The sequence below is a fragment of the Trematomus bernacchii genome, unplaced genomic scaffold (genome assembly GCF_902827165.1).
Source record: "Trematomus bernacchii unplaced genomic scaffold, fTreBer1.1, whole genome shotgun sequence".
Taxonomy (NCBI): Eukaryota; Metazoa; Chordata; class Actinopteri; order Perciformes; family Nototheniidae; genus Trematomus; species Trematomus bernacchii.
In genome coordinates, this window is record NW_022987720.1 from 2,700,980 (window position 1) to 2,717,321 (window position 16,342).

The window sequence follows — 16,342 nt, forward strand, 5'->3', positions numbered from 1 at the left end:
TGTAAAATGTAAATGTTTCTTCACTGTCACTGTCACACTATAATAAATAACTGCCTTTGCTTTGCTTTGACTCACACAGCCTCAGTCACTTAATCACCTCGTCCACTGTGTGTGTGCCTCTGTGACAAGCTAAACATCCACGTAGGTCATCATGTCACAGTCTAAACTGTAGCCTATTCACAAAAGTACAGAAAGGAGTGGGAATCAAACCCTGAGTTTAAAGGATGGTTGAAGCCATTTATTGGAGATGACACACGGGCATACTATAGCCTACTGCCTTTATTGTAAGGGAGATTTCTACTAAAAACTACTAAAACAATTTCTACTTTCTACTTTTTCTAATAGAGACATTTCTGATCTACTGTCGTCTGGATTTACTCTGGTGGTTTCAAGTTTTGATCCTTGAAGGGGGTGGAACGTTTTTTTACCGCCATTACATGATATGCAAATTAGGCGATGACGTCATTTAGGGACTTCTGGCGACTTTTCGGACAGCCAATAGCTACTTTCCTTACTATGGAGTTGGCAACACTGGATGTGACGTGTTTCCGTCATCAGTGAGTGCGCTCTAGCATCATGTTTAGCATCGTCCGCGGCTCAACGGTTTTGTAACTTAAAACACAAGTATATACGTGCGTATTACGATATAATAAGATAGTGTTCCTTGCTACAGAGCTGGCGTGTGTGCATTGTGTTTGATGCAGCCAAGGCCCGTCGGGACAATAAAATGAAACGTTTGCTATAGTTATTTTTACCAGGTAGGTTAGCATTAGCTGTTAGCTTTTTTTCAGGCACTCCGGACCGGCTGTATGTGAGCACAAAGGCCGAGTCCATCGCCACGCCTCATAACAATGTATCCCTCCTGGGGAAATTATGGGGCACCCCCGTCGCAAAACTTTGGAGGGCAAGGGCCCCGTAAGCAGCCCGGTGGCGGAAACATCGGCACTGATGCACCGGGGTTCGGGGGCTTCGAGGCCCCATCAGCCGGATCCATGTTCTCCAGCCTCCAGGAGCAACACTTGCAGCAGATGCAGCAGCTGCAGATGCTACACCAGAAACAGCTCCAGTCAGTGCTTCACCACGGTAGTAATGCTAATGCCAATGCGTACAGTGGTGGTGGTGGTGGTGGTGGTGGTGGACACAACGTTGGTTATTCCGGGTCGTCGTGGCATCCAGAAAGTGCAGGACATTCAGACAGCAATGCTGGAGCTCAATCGTACTATCAACAGGACGAGGCGACCAGAGGTCCCCCTGCACCTCAGACGGGTCAGCCACAGCCTCCTCCACTGCCACCGCAACCGCATCCCAACGACAGCAAACCGGTACCCCCCCCCTCCAGAGCCCCAGTCGTCTAAGCCACCGGAGAACATCGGTGCTCCCAAAGAAAAAGAGTCCAATAACAAAGACCCACCCACACCAGAGGACGACACAACCCTACCATTGCAGGTAATGTCTTGTATTGTTTTTTTGTTTTTGTTGCTTAATCTCACCACTTTGCTGCCAGATATCACGACCGAAAGGCATCGTACTGTTTCTGTTGATTTTACTAAAAACGTTATCTAGCAGACATCACATTTGTTGACACTCTGAAAATGTCTCCCGTTCCTGTGACAGGATGTGTATTATTGGTTGAAACCAATATACAGATATTGCATCCAAGCATCGTCCTATACATGTCAAAGGTGGTAGATAAGTGAATAAACACATACATGGAAAATCAGACCACTTACTAGCATTCATTGTGTTGTATTCAATAGCAGACCGGACCAGTACAACTAGTATATTACTTTGTATTCAAAACTGCCATAACTCACAAATACAAGAACACTGGCTGTGGGAACGAGGGATGCCTGGCACATTTGATGCTAGCTATTAAACATATTTAATATGTGATAAATGTTTAGACTTTAACATGTTATGTTCTTTCTAATCAAAAACTATCAGCAGATAGTTTTAATGTCAAATCTCAAAGTATAATAACTGAAAGTACTGTTGTAGTGGCTGGATGAAAAGAATATGGATATTATTCGACTCAAAAACATTTTGTTTTCTGATGTTTAAAATAACATAATAAATAAAAAACGAGCTGCTGTAAGGATTCAAAATCTTATCAGGCATATACAATTGATTCAGCAGTATAGCCAGGTATTCAATGTGGTCAATATGAAGATATTTACGATGTGCAGTATTTGAGCATACATATTGCCCCAACTGGTTTACTATAATTTGTGTTTTAATATAAGGGAACTATGGGCAATTAAAGAGCATTTAATTATTTGAATGTTTTATAGTAAATCCCAATGACTCAAAGCTTAACTAAAAATAAATCTGAAGGCACTGTTTGTTTCAGGGTTTGATCATAAAATATGAAAGTGTAATCCTATGTCACATTGAGGGACGAATAGACACCTACAATGAAAGTACGATTCCACAAATATTTGCTGTGTTAAATTGACAACAATGATACTTGTGTGACGAATGAGTTTGTTTCTTACAGGAGCAACAGCAACGTTGGTACAAACAGCATCTTCAGAATTTACAAAAGTTAAAGCAAGAGAAGGCAAAACAGAATCAGAAAGAGGGTGGTGGTCATGGGCCACCACCCCCCTCTGGCCATGCAGTTCCTCCTCCTCCTCCATCAGAACCACCAAAAGGCGCACCTCCTCCACCCCCTCCAAAAGAGGAGCCTCCAGCACCCCCTCCACCACCTGATGAGGGAAAGGTAAGCATTTTTTAATTTTACAGAGGTGTGTGATTGTAACAATTCAAACCTTTCTTGAGTAAAGGGACACTCTACCTATTCTACTCAGGTTTGGACTACAACTGCAAATGCAACATAAGTTGTCCCCTTTGCTCTTTCCTAACGAATGCAGAAAAGTAAATCTTTCAAATTGCAGTAGTATTGCACTCAAATAACTAAATGTAAGGCAGCAAAGAAGAAATGGGGAAAATATAATTTTAAGATAACGCTGAAAAGTTCTTCTGATGTGTGTGGTTAGCATGTCATACCCGGATTTCCTACCAAACTGTTGGTGGATGAGTTGCCATAGCCGCTTTCACACCAAGTACTTTCCCAGCACTTAGTTCCCCCATGGAACTAAAGAGCAGATCGCGTTCACACCGGAATAAGTTCCCTGAGGGAAGATTACGCAAATGAAGCCGCTGACGTAACTTCTTCTTTTTCTGCTTTGGGTTTACTGGCAGGCCGCAAACAACTTCACGGAGTATACTGCCACCCGAAGTCCCCGGAGTTGGGGACTGGCTTCAGTAGAAGCTGCTGGGACTCCCAGCAGCTTCTACTGAAGCCTTCCGAGTGAATCGCCAGAACGCCGACACCTCCTCATCACTCCACCGCTCCCATGTTTTCTTTTGTGTTGCCATAAGTTATTCTCTCTCCGTTGGTGCGCTGGGCTAATGGACGGAAGCTTTTTTGCGATTGCGTTAATCCTATGTGTTTTGCCGTATGCGTTCCCGTGGGGCAAGCACCTGAGAAACTCCAACATCAGCTCTCAGCAAACGACTCTGCTTCGGTCTGGCGTGGTCTAAGGCGCTGTTTACACGAGGAGAAAACTGCTTGTATCTGCATAGTTTCGCGTGCGTATAGCCCTATTATTTACACAAGGCCGATAGAAACTGACCCCACAAACAATAACTGGTCCCAAGGTGGATAGATTTGCAAACGAAACGCTCTGGGGGGGTCAACCGAGTCCGTGTAATCACCTCGATACGAATATTTCCTGAAAAAATAACGATAGCCCCGCCTCTCCCCACCTCTCCTGCTCACTGCTGTAGCAACTGTCAAAAATAGCTGTGTTAATTAAACGCACAAGGGGTTCTTGAATGAAATAATATTATAAAAGGCAAACCAGAATTGTTAACGCCCAATATACTCCTTAAACAAAATAAACAGAGTCAGATTTCATGCATTGATCCATTATATTGACAAAGGTGCGATCTCACCTGGTGTTTGTAGAGAATATCTCTCTTTCTGAGCGCGTCCTCTCCACGGAGACGTGCTTCTTGGTCGGTCTATGCAATATCCACAGATTCGGTTTCTTTCAGTTAACTTCCCTGTTGCATTTATCCATATGCTGAGGAAATGACTATATCCCGCTGAATACCAGCAATCGCCACACACACTTCCTCCTGTCAGTAGCTACTGCTAGTGCTACTGCTACTGACCATGCTACAGATATTAGTGCAAAATCTACAGCTCCTCTACCACAACCATCAGCAACAAGTGGACATGGAGAATTACATGAACTACATGTTGCTAAATACACCGCGGGGCTTAAACAGAAGGGTAGCCATGGCAACATTGTGGCGGGGCTGCTCGGGCTGCTCTTCTTCGCGGCTTTTGGTGTATTTTGGCGGAAGTTACAGCGCCACTTACAGTCCCGGCATATGTACTACAGCGTTTCCAGCGGCCTCGTTTGAACAGACACGTTAAATGAAACGAATGCATGTGAACGGAAGACTTTTTTGAATACGCATACTGTGCATAAACGCAAACGGTCCTGTGTGAGCGGGGCCTCAAAGACAGATAACAAACTACAAGACAAAAGCCTCCCCCTCCATGAACGACCAACGCCTTGCAAACAATCTGAATCAGTTCTACTGCATATTTGAAGACAAAGAGTTCAGTCCTGACTCCATCCCCCATGACACCTCTCAACAGCTCCAGTCTCACACCTCCACATCCCCCTCCCTTTCAGTGTCCCACTCTCCTACACCACTGACCCCCCCCCCCCCAACACATCAGACTCTCTCTCAATCAATGAAAGGGATGTAAACAGACTTTTCAGAAAACTCAATACCAGAAAAGCGGCTGGCCCTGACAATGTCTCCCCCTCCACCGTGAAGCTCTGTGCTGATCAGCTGTCTCCTGTGTTTACTGACATCTTTAACACCTCACTGGAGACATGCCACGTCCCAGCATGCTTCAAAACCTCAACAATCATCCCGGTTCCCAAGAAAACAAGGATCACAGGACCAAATGACTACAGACCTGTCGCCCTGACCTCTGTGGTTATGAAGTCCAAAATGGACCATCTGGTGACCTGGTGTGGAGAAAATCACCTGGAGCTAAACGCCCTAAAAACAGTGGAGATGGTCGTGGACTTCAAGAAGAACGCAGCCCCGCCCGCCCCCATCACTCTGTGTGACTCCCCAGTAACTGCTGTGAAGTCTTTCCGCTTCCTGGGCACCATCATCGCCCAGGACCTCAAATGGGAGAAGAACATCTGCTCCCTCATCAAAAAAGCACAGCAGAGGATGTTCTTCCTGAGGCAGCTGAAGAAATTCAACCTGCCAAAGACAATGATGGTGAACTTCTACACCTCCATCATCGAGTCCATCCTCACCTCCTCCATCACCATCTGGTACGCCGCAGCCACAGCCAAGGATAAGGGCAGACTGCAGCGGGTCATCCGCTCTGCAGAGAAGGTGATCGGCTGCAATCTGCCATCCCTCCACGACCTGCATGCCTCCAGGACCCTGAGGCGGGCAGGGAAGATAGTGGCCGACCCCTCCCACCCTGGACACAAACTGTTCACCCCCCTCCCCTCTGGCAGGAGGCTGCGCTCCATCAGGACCAAAACCTCACGCCACCTGGGGCCTCATTTATAAAGGGATATACGCTCAAAAAATGGCGTACGCCAGTTTCTACGCAATGTTTGCGATTTATAAAATACTAACTTGACGGGAAAATGTGCGGTCCTTCACGCAAACTCTAACCCATGCGTACGCACTAAGCACAACAACGGGAGAGACGAGAAACTGCGATACCGTTGGCAGAAGGAAGAATGGAGAGAAATATGTGGAAATAAATAAAATGTTACCTCTCATTTATCATATGAAGAATTCATTTTCAAACATTGATTAAAGCCAATCTTAAAACGATTAAACAAACGCCTGTTTGAGACTCCTCAGTGCACACAAAAACATAACTTGGAGAAATAAATAAATACGGATATGTTATTTAAACCACCTCGAATATGTTGTGTTAATGTTATGAAATGTTTTCTCATAAATGATGCGGTAAGCAGGAGGACAGAATAACGTCTAAACTGACGCCGTTTTGCATTTCTATAGGTTGTAGATACGAGCGTGGTTTTATATACTATCACGTTTAATCGCGTTTTATGCCGTTTGCCAAGACTTGATAAGTCGCTCGTAAAACACAGGAGGTATGGAAACTACGAACACCATATGTGATCAATTGTACAGCTAATATAACACAACACATTGTATTTCCTTTAACTGGTGGATTATGGATATATAGTTGCTGATCGACAGCTGGAACACAAACCACCAAATACAACAAAATAATTGAGATCGCCATGACTCCACTCCGGAGGGATTCCCCTATCATTTCTTACAGTTTCTCATCAAGGGGGGGTCTCCTGTCCCCGGGACAAACACACTGCCTGAGGAAGGTTATGTGTATTTTTTTTGTCATTAACTTTTTTCGGACCACTTATTTATTTATTTTGGTGACGATCCGACCTCCATGCTGCTACTCTGGTTCAAACTGCATCCACCAAACAATATGATTTATCTCAACCTCCCCACAATAACCAAAAATCTTTTTTTAGCTGTTCGGTCGTAATTTCCTGCGATCTTCTTCATGCAGTCAGTCAAAATGAATGAATGAATGGGCGTTTCTTTGACTATTTATAGGCAAATATGGGCGTTACGAGAAGCCTGGAAAAGCTGCGCCGCATTTCGAGTCGATTGTGATTTATAAAGGGAAACAGGCGTATGAAGTGCCGGTACGCACTTCCCTCGCCGGTACGCAATGTTTTGTGAATCGGAACATTTCTGTACCTATTTTTGTGCTTTGTACTACGTAAGCAACCTTCTCACGTCAATCCTACGCAAGGCGTTATAAATGAGGCCCCTGAACAGTTTCTTCCCATCCGCTACCAGCCTCTTACCTCTGCCACATCATAGACTATATGCATTACATTAATGCACACAATGTCATACTCCTTTCTGCACATATTCTGATTTCACATTTCTTAGTTTATATGCAAAAATTCATTCATAGCATTCTATTTCCATGTAAATTACTGCTTTATTTAATTTGTATTGCTATTTATCTGTATTTTATTACGGTGTATAAGATTTTGTGTTTTATATTAGATTTCTTGTTTTTTATATTTTATGTATGCACCATGACATCAAGTCAAATTCCTAGTATGTGCGTACCTACCTGTCAATAAACCTGTTTCTGATTCTGATTGTTTGTGTTTAAAGAGTGATACTCTGGAAGACCCAGAGGAGGCTGCCCGCCTCCAGGAGTTACAGGCTGCAGCAGCGCAGTGGCAAAAGGTGCAGCAAGAAAGAGCTGGCTTACAATACCAGGCTCTCATGCAACAACACGAAAAGCTTCAGCAGATCCTGGAAAAATATCAACAGCTGATTCAGCAACCTGCAAATCTAGCGGTAAGTGGTTGTTTATTTGAAAGCTACTATTCATCTGAATATTTTCCACAGAAAACGAATGGTGAAGGTAATATTATTTAGGAACTGCAACCACCCTGTACTGTAAAAACTCAAGCATCATCGTGGAGCCTCATTAGTTTACATCTTACATCTCATGCCCCAGTTGTTTCTTTATTCTGCATGTACCAATAAGATCATTACCGAAAAACTCAAACCCAAATGTTCTTTGTTGCAGTCAATGTCTGCTGAAATGCAGCTCAGGCACTATGAAATGCAACGGCAGCAGTTCACCCCCTTATTCCAAGAGTGGGATCGCTCCTTCGTCCTGTGGTATGAACAGTTTAAGACCTATCCCCACAAAGATCAACTGCAGGACTATGAACGCCAATGGAAGCAGTGGCAGGAGCAGATGAACGCCACCAATGCGCACCTTCAAGAAAGGGTGGCCACACTCACTGCCATGGTGCCATTCGCTTCAAACCAGTATAGTAGTGGAATGATGGGACAGTTTGGCCATTACCCTGGACAAGACATTCACATGCAGCAGCACACAGCAATACCAGGTTTGCAGCATTCCCCAGCTGGTGTTGGTCCAAACTCTCAAGGTCCACCTCCCACTGGCTTTGGACCACATTCAGAGTCACCTGCTGGACCCCCTGTGAGAGGCACCGGCCCTGCTGGCTTAGGAGTCAGACCCCCAGGTCCCCCTGCTATTCAGCCAACAAGCAACAACAGTGTCAGCGGTCCACGGTTAGTATGGTTGTTTTGTAGTACTGTAATTGGCTTTTGTTTGTTAAAAATCCAGCCAAAATGTTTATTAAAATAATTTGATGGTAATTGAATTTAGTCGGACTATTTAAGTATTCCCATGTTTACCAAAATTATGTTTTAACTTATTTTTGTGAGGGTATCAGTGAATGTCTCTAAGATAAATAATGATTAGTAATAATGTTTTCTTGTTATTTCTATAGTCCCGCTGTTCCCACTGGAAACAACCCTAGATATGACCAGCCACAGCAAGGGTTTGATGGTCCTCCAAGATTTGACCAGCCAAATCGCTTTGATGGTCCTCCAAGGTTCGAACAAACGCAGCACCGCTTTGATGGACCCCCAAGGTTCAACCAACCGCAGCAGCGGTTTGATGGCCCCCCAAGGTTCAACCCACAACAGCAGCGGTTTGATGGCCCCCCAAGGTTCAACCAACAACAGCAGCGATTTGATGGCCCCCCTCGATTTGACCAACAAAGGCACCGCTTTGATGGTCCACCAAGATTTGACCAACCACGGCAACGCTTTGATGCCCCCCCCCGATTTGGGCCGCCGTCTAGGTTTGACCAGCCCCAAAGGCCTCCTGGCCCCGCGCCATTTGAACGCCCACCTGGGCCCCAGCAGCAACAGCAAGTAGTCCAACCTAAGGCAAAACCTGCCACTACAGACTTGAAGACTCCTGGAAAGACAGCCGGGCAGCTACAGTCTGAAAAAGAAAAAGGTAAATCAAAACCCGGCGATAAGGCCAATTCTGATGACTTGACAGAGGACAACTTACTTGGAACTGAGGGTTTTTTTGTCCAGAAGGACCCCATTCCCCAGACATTAAATACCAGCACAAAGCCTGAGGAATCAGAGGACAACAAGGATGCTTCTAACAAAAGTGAGAAACCCAAACCTGGTAACAACAAACCTTCTTTACCTGCTCCCTCTTCTGTAACTGCTCCCTCTTCTGTCGCATCAAAAAATACTGCTGCACAAAGTTTGCTCAAACCTGATGGGCCATTGACAAAAAACAAAACCCCACAGGTTCCAAAGCCCTCAGGAATCCAACAGGAGACTGGCCATATGCAGTCAAGACCAGATCAACCAAGGCATCCTCCTGGAAGGGGACGAGGCCAGCCACCGGGACCTGTGCAAGGTCGAGGGCGTGGGCAAATGGGGCATGGAGATTTCAGGGGACCTAACTCTATACCACTTGGGGGGGAGATTGAGGAAATGCCGTATGACTACATGCCACCTGAAGAAAACGTGGGGATGCCAGAAGAACAGGAGGAGTATCATTGGCAAGATCCTTCATATGAGGAGTGTGGTGATGAGGAATCAGAGGAGCCCCCTGAAGAAATGTGGATGCAAGATGGATATCACTACGCAGCAGAGGAAGAGTATTATGAAGAGCCAACTTGTGGACCCTCTATGGGGAGAGGAGGCCCCCCGATGATGAGAGGAGGGCCCCATATGGGAAGAGGAGGACCACCTTTTGGGAGAGGTGGTCTTCCTATGGGGAGGGGAGGTCCACCTATGGGTAGAGGGGGGCCGCCTATGGGGAGAGGAGGGCCACCAATGGGGAGAGGAGGGCCACCTATGGGTAGAGGGGGACCGCCTTTTGGTAGAGGGGGACCGCCTTTTGGTAGAGGGGGTCCACAAATGGGCAGAGGAGGACCCCCAATGGGTAGAGGAGGACCCCCAATGGGTAGAGGAGGACCCCCAATGGGTAGAGGAGGACCACCAATGGGTAGAGGAGGACCACCAATGGGTAGAGGTGGACCCCATATGGGAAGAGGAGGGCCACCCATGGGAAGAGGAGGACCAATGGACATGTACTGGGAAGACCCTGAGTCGGCAGAGTACCCGGAGGAAGGCGATCCTTACTGGGGAGAAAGGAGACCTCCTATGAGAGGCATGAGACCCCAATTTCCACCTGGCCGGGGCCGTCCCCCACCTGGTCATCCTGGTTTCATGCACCAAGGACGAGGGCGCCCCCCTCATCCAGCGCATGGCCCAATGGATCATGAGGCGTTAGGCCAAGGAATAAACATGGATGATACCGAAATGGATCCCACAATGCACCCCGGACATGAGCCTCATAGCCACCCGATGCATCCTGATGCAGGAAGAGAAAGGCATGGCGTGCCACCCCCACCTCGCGAAGTGATTGATTCTATAGAGGACCCAATGTACAGTGAAGGCATGGAGAGAGATTTAGACTGGCAACCGCCTCATGGCAGAGAACCGCCTCATGGCAGAGAACCGCCTCATGGCAGAGAACCTCCTCATGGCAGAGAACCTCCTCATGGCAGAGAACCTCCTCTGCCTCCACATGAGATCATTGATCCTGAAGGAATGAGGCGGAGACCTATGGGTAGAGGCATGTCGCGGCCAGGTCCAACACATGAGGAATATGAAGAGAGACATAAAGAGGGTTTCGTGGAGGATTATGGTCATGGAGAACACGGTCGCTGGCGGCCACCACAGGACCATCCTCCTGGTAACTATCGGCATGAGGCCAAGTATGGCTATGAGTCTGAATGGGACAGAGAGCGTGCTCCTCCTGAGAGGGATTATCCCCCCCGCATGCCACGCCCAGAGCTCTACAGAGAAGAAAGAGAAAGAGGTCACCCACATTCTTATGATGAGCATGACAGGGGAAGAGGAGAACTCAGAATTCGGGAGTATAGAGATGAGCCAGCATATCGCCAGGATGACCAACCATACCCGCCATCAGCTCCACCTTCAGAATGGGACAGGCCTTCAAGACTTCCTCCATCACCAGTGAGAGGGTATCCTGCTGAGTATGAGAATCGCAGACCTCGCTATGAAGATCCCAGAGAAGAGACTCCCTTACCTGCTGCTGCTGCTGCTGCACCCGTCACAAACTTGCCAGAACATGACCCAGAATCACAAGGATCGAGTGGATCAAATGTACTTGCACTCTCCCAACGTCAACATGAGATCATCTTGAAAGCTGCTCAAGAGCTTAAACTTATAAGGTAGGCCTTATTTCTAGACCTTCATCATTAATTAATGCATTATGCTTGTTTATATTTCCCTAATATTCTAAATATCCACTTCTGAGTTTTCTGCCACCACGCATAAACAGTGAATGTGAATGGTATATTTTTAAATAAAATCATTTAAAAAAACATGTTATCAAGTTGGGCCAGCCTGCCTTTGCACACTGCAGTCCTCTGCAATTCAGTGTATTACCTCTTGTACTTTATGTTCAAATGGATTTAAGGGAGAACTTTTTGGTGAACTTAACTTATTTTGGGTCTACAGGGAATTGCATGAAGGGAAGACACCTGCTACTGCACCCCAGCCTGCATCGGCCGACATCCCAGCCGAGCTTCCTGCTGGTCTTCTTGGTTTGGAGATCCCAGCAGACATCAGGAATGTTCTGAAGGTAATTTAATTCAAATAACACTTGGCTATTTTAGCTTAACAATTTAAGCCCCAATACTAGAAGTGCATTGTTGAAAGAATGTATCATCACTGATTATGCAAGTTTGTTTAAAACACTGTGGTCACACACATCTTTTACATAAATGTTTATTTAACTGTTGGGTCTTTATCATATTTATTCTGTCATCCTTAGGGCATGAGTGCAGCAGCACAGACGGCTTCAACCGAACCTGGGTCTTGGGATAATACACCTGCTGCCACACGTTACCAGACATCTCTCTCTGCGGCCACACCTTCAGTGATGCCAAAGACTGTGGATTACGGGCATGGCCACGGTATGAGCAGCAAAGATGTACATATTCGACCATTAACAGATGAAACGGGTTAAGTTTCAGAACTTTGTTGTTGACAAAAACACTCAATGTTTCAGAGCCTGGAGCCACTGTTGAGCGGATCTCTTATGGTGAGAGGATTGTGTTGAGGCCTGACCCAGTTCTCTCAGACCGGGGCTATGAAAAAGGTATGTCTCTTCAGGTTATCTTTCTCAACTTGAACAGAGCTAGCTCTTACCCCTGTTCATTGATAATCTCTTCCATTCTCTTAGAACCCCTTGGTCCCAGGGATCCTTACGGCAGAGATCCATATTATGAAAGAAGATCAGACCCTTACATGGAGCGCCGGGAGTACAGCAGAGAGAGGGAGTTATACAGAGAGAAGCCCCCACCTGAATATGAAAGAGAACGATATGAGAGGGAGCGCTATCCACCACGAGAGAGAGATGACAGGTAACATATTTCCTCGTGGCTATAACATTTATTTTTCCAAACTGTAGGGAAGTGAGCTGCTTCCGTACATATGTAATTGTGTTTTTCTATGTGTCTGCTTTGATTCAAGCACACAGTCGATGGTTGAAGAAAGGTACTTTATCACATTGTTTCAATACATTGTGATTAGTGTGCCTGTTTAAAGGTCCCATGTCATGGCCATTTCTACTGATCATAATTCCATTGTTGAGGTATACTAAAATGTATAGTATATATATATTTATAATATAAATATAGATTTATATTGTGCAATTTTCCAAAATCACATTGGTTTCTCATACAGCATCTCTGTATAGTATGTGTATTCACTCTCTGTCCTAAACGGCTTGTTGGAGCTCCTGCCCCCCCCTCCCTGTGAGCCCAGTGGCCGTCTGCGAGACAGTGAGAAACTAGCCCGAACACACACACACACCCGCAGCCTGGCTGGGAGTTTGTGTGTGTGCTCACACACCAACTCACAGCCTCGCCGCGTCCCGCCGTCTCAGGGAGGAGAAATCGGCGGCGCTGCAGCTGAGAAAAGATTGTGTGTGTGTGAGAGGAACACACACACAATCCATTTGGACCAATCCACGGACTTAACCTAACAGCTCCGCGGACGTAACGTCACGGCTCCACGGATTGGTCCATTTGGGTATGGGCACGTCACTGTACCCAGTAATAATAAAAATGGAAAAAGAGAAATCTCCAACGAGGCGTTTTGGGGCAGCATAGACAGGTCTTTTCTGTGTTAGAGTTTTACTCGCTACAGGGTGTACTTTGAGGGTTTGTGACTTTGCAGACCGTTTACATGCATAAAAACCTTCATAACACACAAGGGGACGGATAATAACCGGAAAAGCATGACATGGGAGAAATTTGTCAACAGAAGAAATTCTGTTGACAAAACGATGCTCCTCCTCTGTGTAGATCTCCACTGGCACCTGCGCCCCGCTCAGGATACAGGGAGAGAGAGCGGGAACTTCGAGAGAGAGACCGAAGTGACAGTCGTGACCGAGAGGAGCATTATGGAAGGCCGGGCTATGACAGACCTCCATATGAGCGCAGCGGACCCGACCGTGGCGTGCCTGAGCGGTACGGCCATAGCTCCTCACCGTACGGTATGTTCAACCCTGCATCTGGTATCAGTAGTCAATAAAGGTTAAACAAAATGCCATTCAGAAATAACTTAAATTGCAATTATTTCTTACAGGAGAAAGAAGAAGTTATCCAGAGGAAAGGGGGCCTCCCACTGCATCACCCCTCGCACCTCCCCCACAGCCAGCCCCGCGCGTTGAGAAAAAGCCAGAAATCAAGAATATTGACGATATCCTCAAACCACCTGGAAGATCATCTCGGCCTGAAAGGGTACTTATCAATGTTGCAAAGCTTCCCAATGTACCATCACAGACTATTAGTTGTGTGATATCTAGTACTCATTTTTGTGAAATACATTTTCACAGATTGTCATCATAATGAGAGGGCTTCCAGGAAGCGGAAAAAGCCACGTGGCAAAGCTGATACGGGTGAGTAGTCATAACAGAAAATCATGTAATATAATGTTATCATGTAATGTTAATAAACAATATACAGTAATACCAAATGGAAACATACAATTATTGCTTTTTTTCTCTTGTTGATGATATTAAGGATAAGGAAGTGGATTGTGGCGGTGCACCCCCAAGAGTTCTCGTTTTGGACGATTATTTTATGACGGAGGTTGAGAAAGTAGAGAAAGACCCAGACACAGGGAGACGAGTGAAACGCAAGGTGAGTCCGACCTGCAGTAAAACATCAGAGAACAGTATCAACCTGCAGATGTATTACAATTATTATTGTTAACATAAACTCTAATGAAATGAAATCTGTCGTGCAGGTTCTTGAGTACGAATATGAGCCAGAGATGGAGGATACGTACCGGAACAGCATGCTGAAAACATTTAAGAAAACTCTGGATGATGGCTTTTTTCCCTTCATCATTTTAGACACTATTAATGACAAGGTTAAACATTTTGATCAGTTCTGGAGCGCAGCCAAAACGAAAGGCTTTGAGGTGAGTTCTGTTCATGAATGACTCATTTTATTATTCCTGTTTCAGTCTGCCCTGTGCTAAAGAGGTTTGGTTTTTCTTATTTGAAGGTATATCTTGCTGAGATCACTGCAGACACTCAGACTTGTGCAAAGAGAAACAACCATGGGCGCACGCTAAAGGATATTTTGAAGGTTTGTCACATAAAATTACATTCTCAGATACATTTTTTATGAGAGTAATGTCCACTGAGCGTCATGTAAATAGAGTGCTGCTCTAAATAGACCATTTTGTTCACAGATGTCAAACAACTGGGAGGCTTCACCTCGGCATATGGTGCGATTGGATGTCCGGTCCCTGCTTCAGGATGCAGCTATAGAGGAGGTGAGGTCTTCACGAATTTGCGGTTCTCATGGTATAATCGTCCTTTTTTTTTAGTCACTGAGCTAAGTTAACATGTGCTTCTGTTGTTAGGTCGAAATGGAAGACTTCAATCCCGATGACGAGCCCAAGGAGCCGAAGAGAGAGAAGAGAGAGGAGGAAGAAGAGGGCGATAAGGTAGGACATGAAATCTTGAAACTTTTAGACACATAGTTTTTAGAATCATTTTCACCTAATTGTATTCCCATCCACCACATAAGGCTTATCCAGTTATTTAATATATCATTTAGAAAATATCAGGAAAGATATCAGAGAAAATATAATTCAGTGAGATAAAGATAAGTAGCTCAAATGAAATGATAGGGGCAACAGTCCAATCACTTTCAGGGCTTCCTGTTCATTGATCAATATTTTGATTAGATTTCATTATGAGATTCATCCTTATAATTAGTCTTCATATCAAGGGTTCTTCAAAAAAAGTTGGAAAAAATCTTATTGTTCCTAAAGTACCAAATTCATTTCTTTAGTCTCTGTCAAAGTGGAGAGGCCACTCTGCTAAACTCAGATCTTCATAATTCACAGAAAATAAAAACTTTTTTGATCAAAAGACAAAATTGTATTTAAATTCAAAAATCAGTATTGAAAAAACATCTGCTTCAAACTTTTGAAAATGTTCTTATATGTAATATATAATAAATACAATTCTAAGTTGTTGTATAACAACTCAAACAACACAAATCAAATAATTGTTTTTTACATATAGGTGATTTTAAAATGCATTTACAGAGATGAGGTAAATATTGCCTTAAATGCTGATTCTTTTAAAAGCAGACAAAAAGTTGCTCAACAACCATTCTGGTGACGTTTGAACAAACTAAATCCTGTTAAGGGTCCAGCTGTGCCCTGAGGGGGAGTCCTGCTCGGGGTCAGGTACGCGCGTGTGTGAAAAATGCATCTTTACGAATGCACAGGGAAAAATGAGGTCTGCGTGTGACCTGAAAATAATTGCGGTAATGGGTCGTCCGGTTGGAAAAATTGTGCCCGTGCAGGACTCTTCCATGAGGCATGATTTGTTAGCATGGTACATCACTAGCATGATATCCACTGGCATATGAGCATATGAAAATGCGGTAGTAACATACAAATGTCTTCATAGACTATTAACTATCAATATCACAAACTGAAGATCTGCACTGAATGTGCATCTTCATGTTTATGGTATTTTTTATTTTTGTAAACCATTAACCACTTACTTTAAACATGGCCAGATTCCATAAGTTGACTTGGATTTGACTGTAATGTATGTAAACAACTTTGTAAAGTGTGAGATATAAAAGGGCTTGAGGTTTTTCAGAAGACAACATGCAAAAATGTAGTTGTGCATAATAGGCTTAACTATCAACCGGGATTTCAACAAGTAGATCGTATGAATAAGCTCTGCTTAAAACCACAGATACCTCATTCACACCAACAGTGTTTCAGGGCCGGTTCGGAGCTGGAGCTTGAAAAGCAC

General features: G+C 44.9%; 1 protein-coding gene across 1 annotated transcript in view; it reads left to right on the forward strand.

Moving 5' to 3' along the window:
- Window positions 1-545: 545 nt before the first annotated feature.
- The window catches only part of ylpm1 (YLP motif containing 1), a 30,215-nt gene continuing 14,418 nt past the window's right edge, over window positions 546-16,342 (forward strand). Inside the window, 18 exon segments of the mRNA XM_034142769.1 lie at window positions 546-1,322; window positions 1,324-1,446; window positions 2,498-2,722; window positions 7,261-7,449; window positions 7,685-8,199; window positions 8,421-11,207; window positions 11,497-11,620; window positions 11,813-11,954; window positions 12,050-12,139; window positions 12,224-12,404; window positions 13,350-13,540; window positions 13,633-13,787; window positions 13,883-13,945; window positions 14,070-14,189; window positions 14,296-14,472; window positions 14,559-14,642; window positions 14,749-14,832; window positions 14,923-15,006. Coding sequence (XP_033998660.1) covers window positions 852-1,322; window positions 1,324-1,446; window positions 2,498-2,722; window positions 7,261-7,449; window positions 7,685-8,199; window positions 8,421-11,207; window positions 11,497-11,620; window positions 11,813-11,954; window positions 12,050-12,139; window positions 12,224-12,404; window positions 13,350-13,540; window positions 13,633-13,787; window positions 13,883-13,945; window positions 14,070-14,189; window positions 14,296-14,472; window positions 14,559-14,642; window positions 14,749-14,832; window positions 14,923-15,006 — 5,805 coding nt within the window. The 5' untranslated portion in view covers window positions 546-851.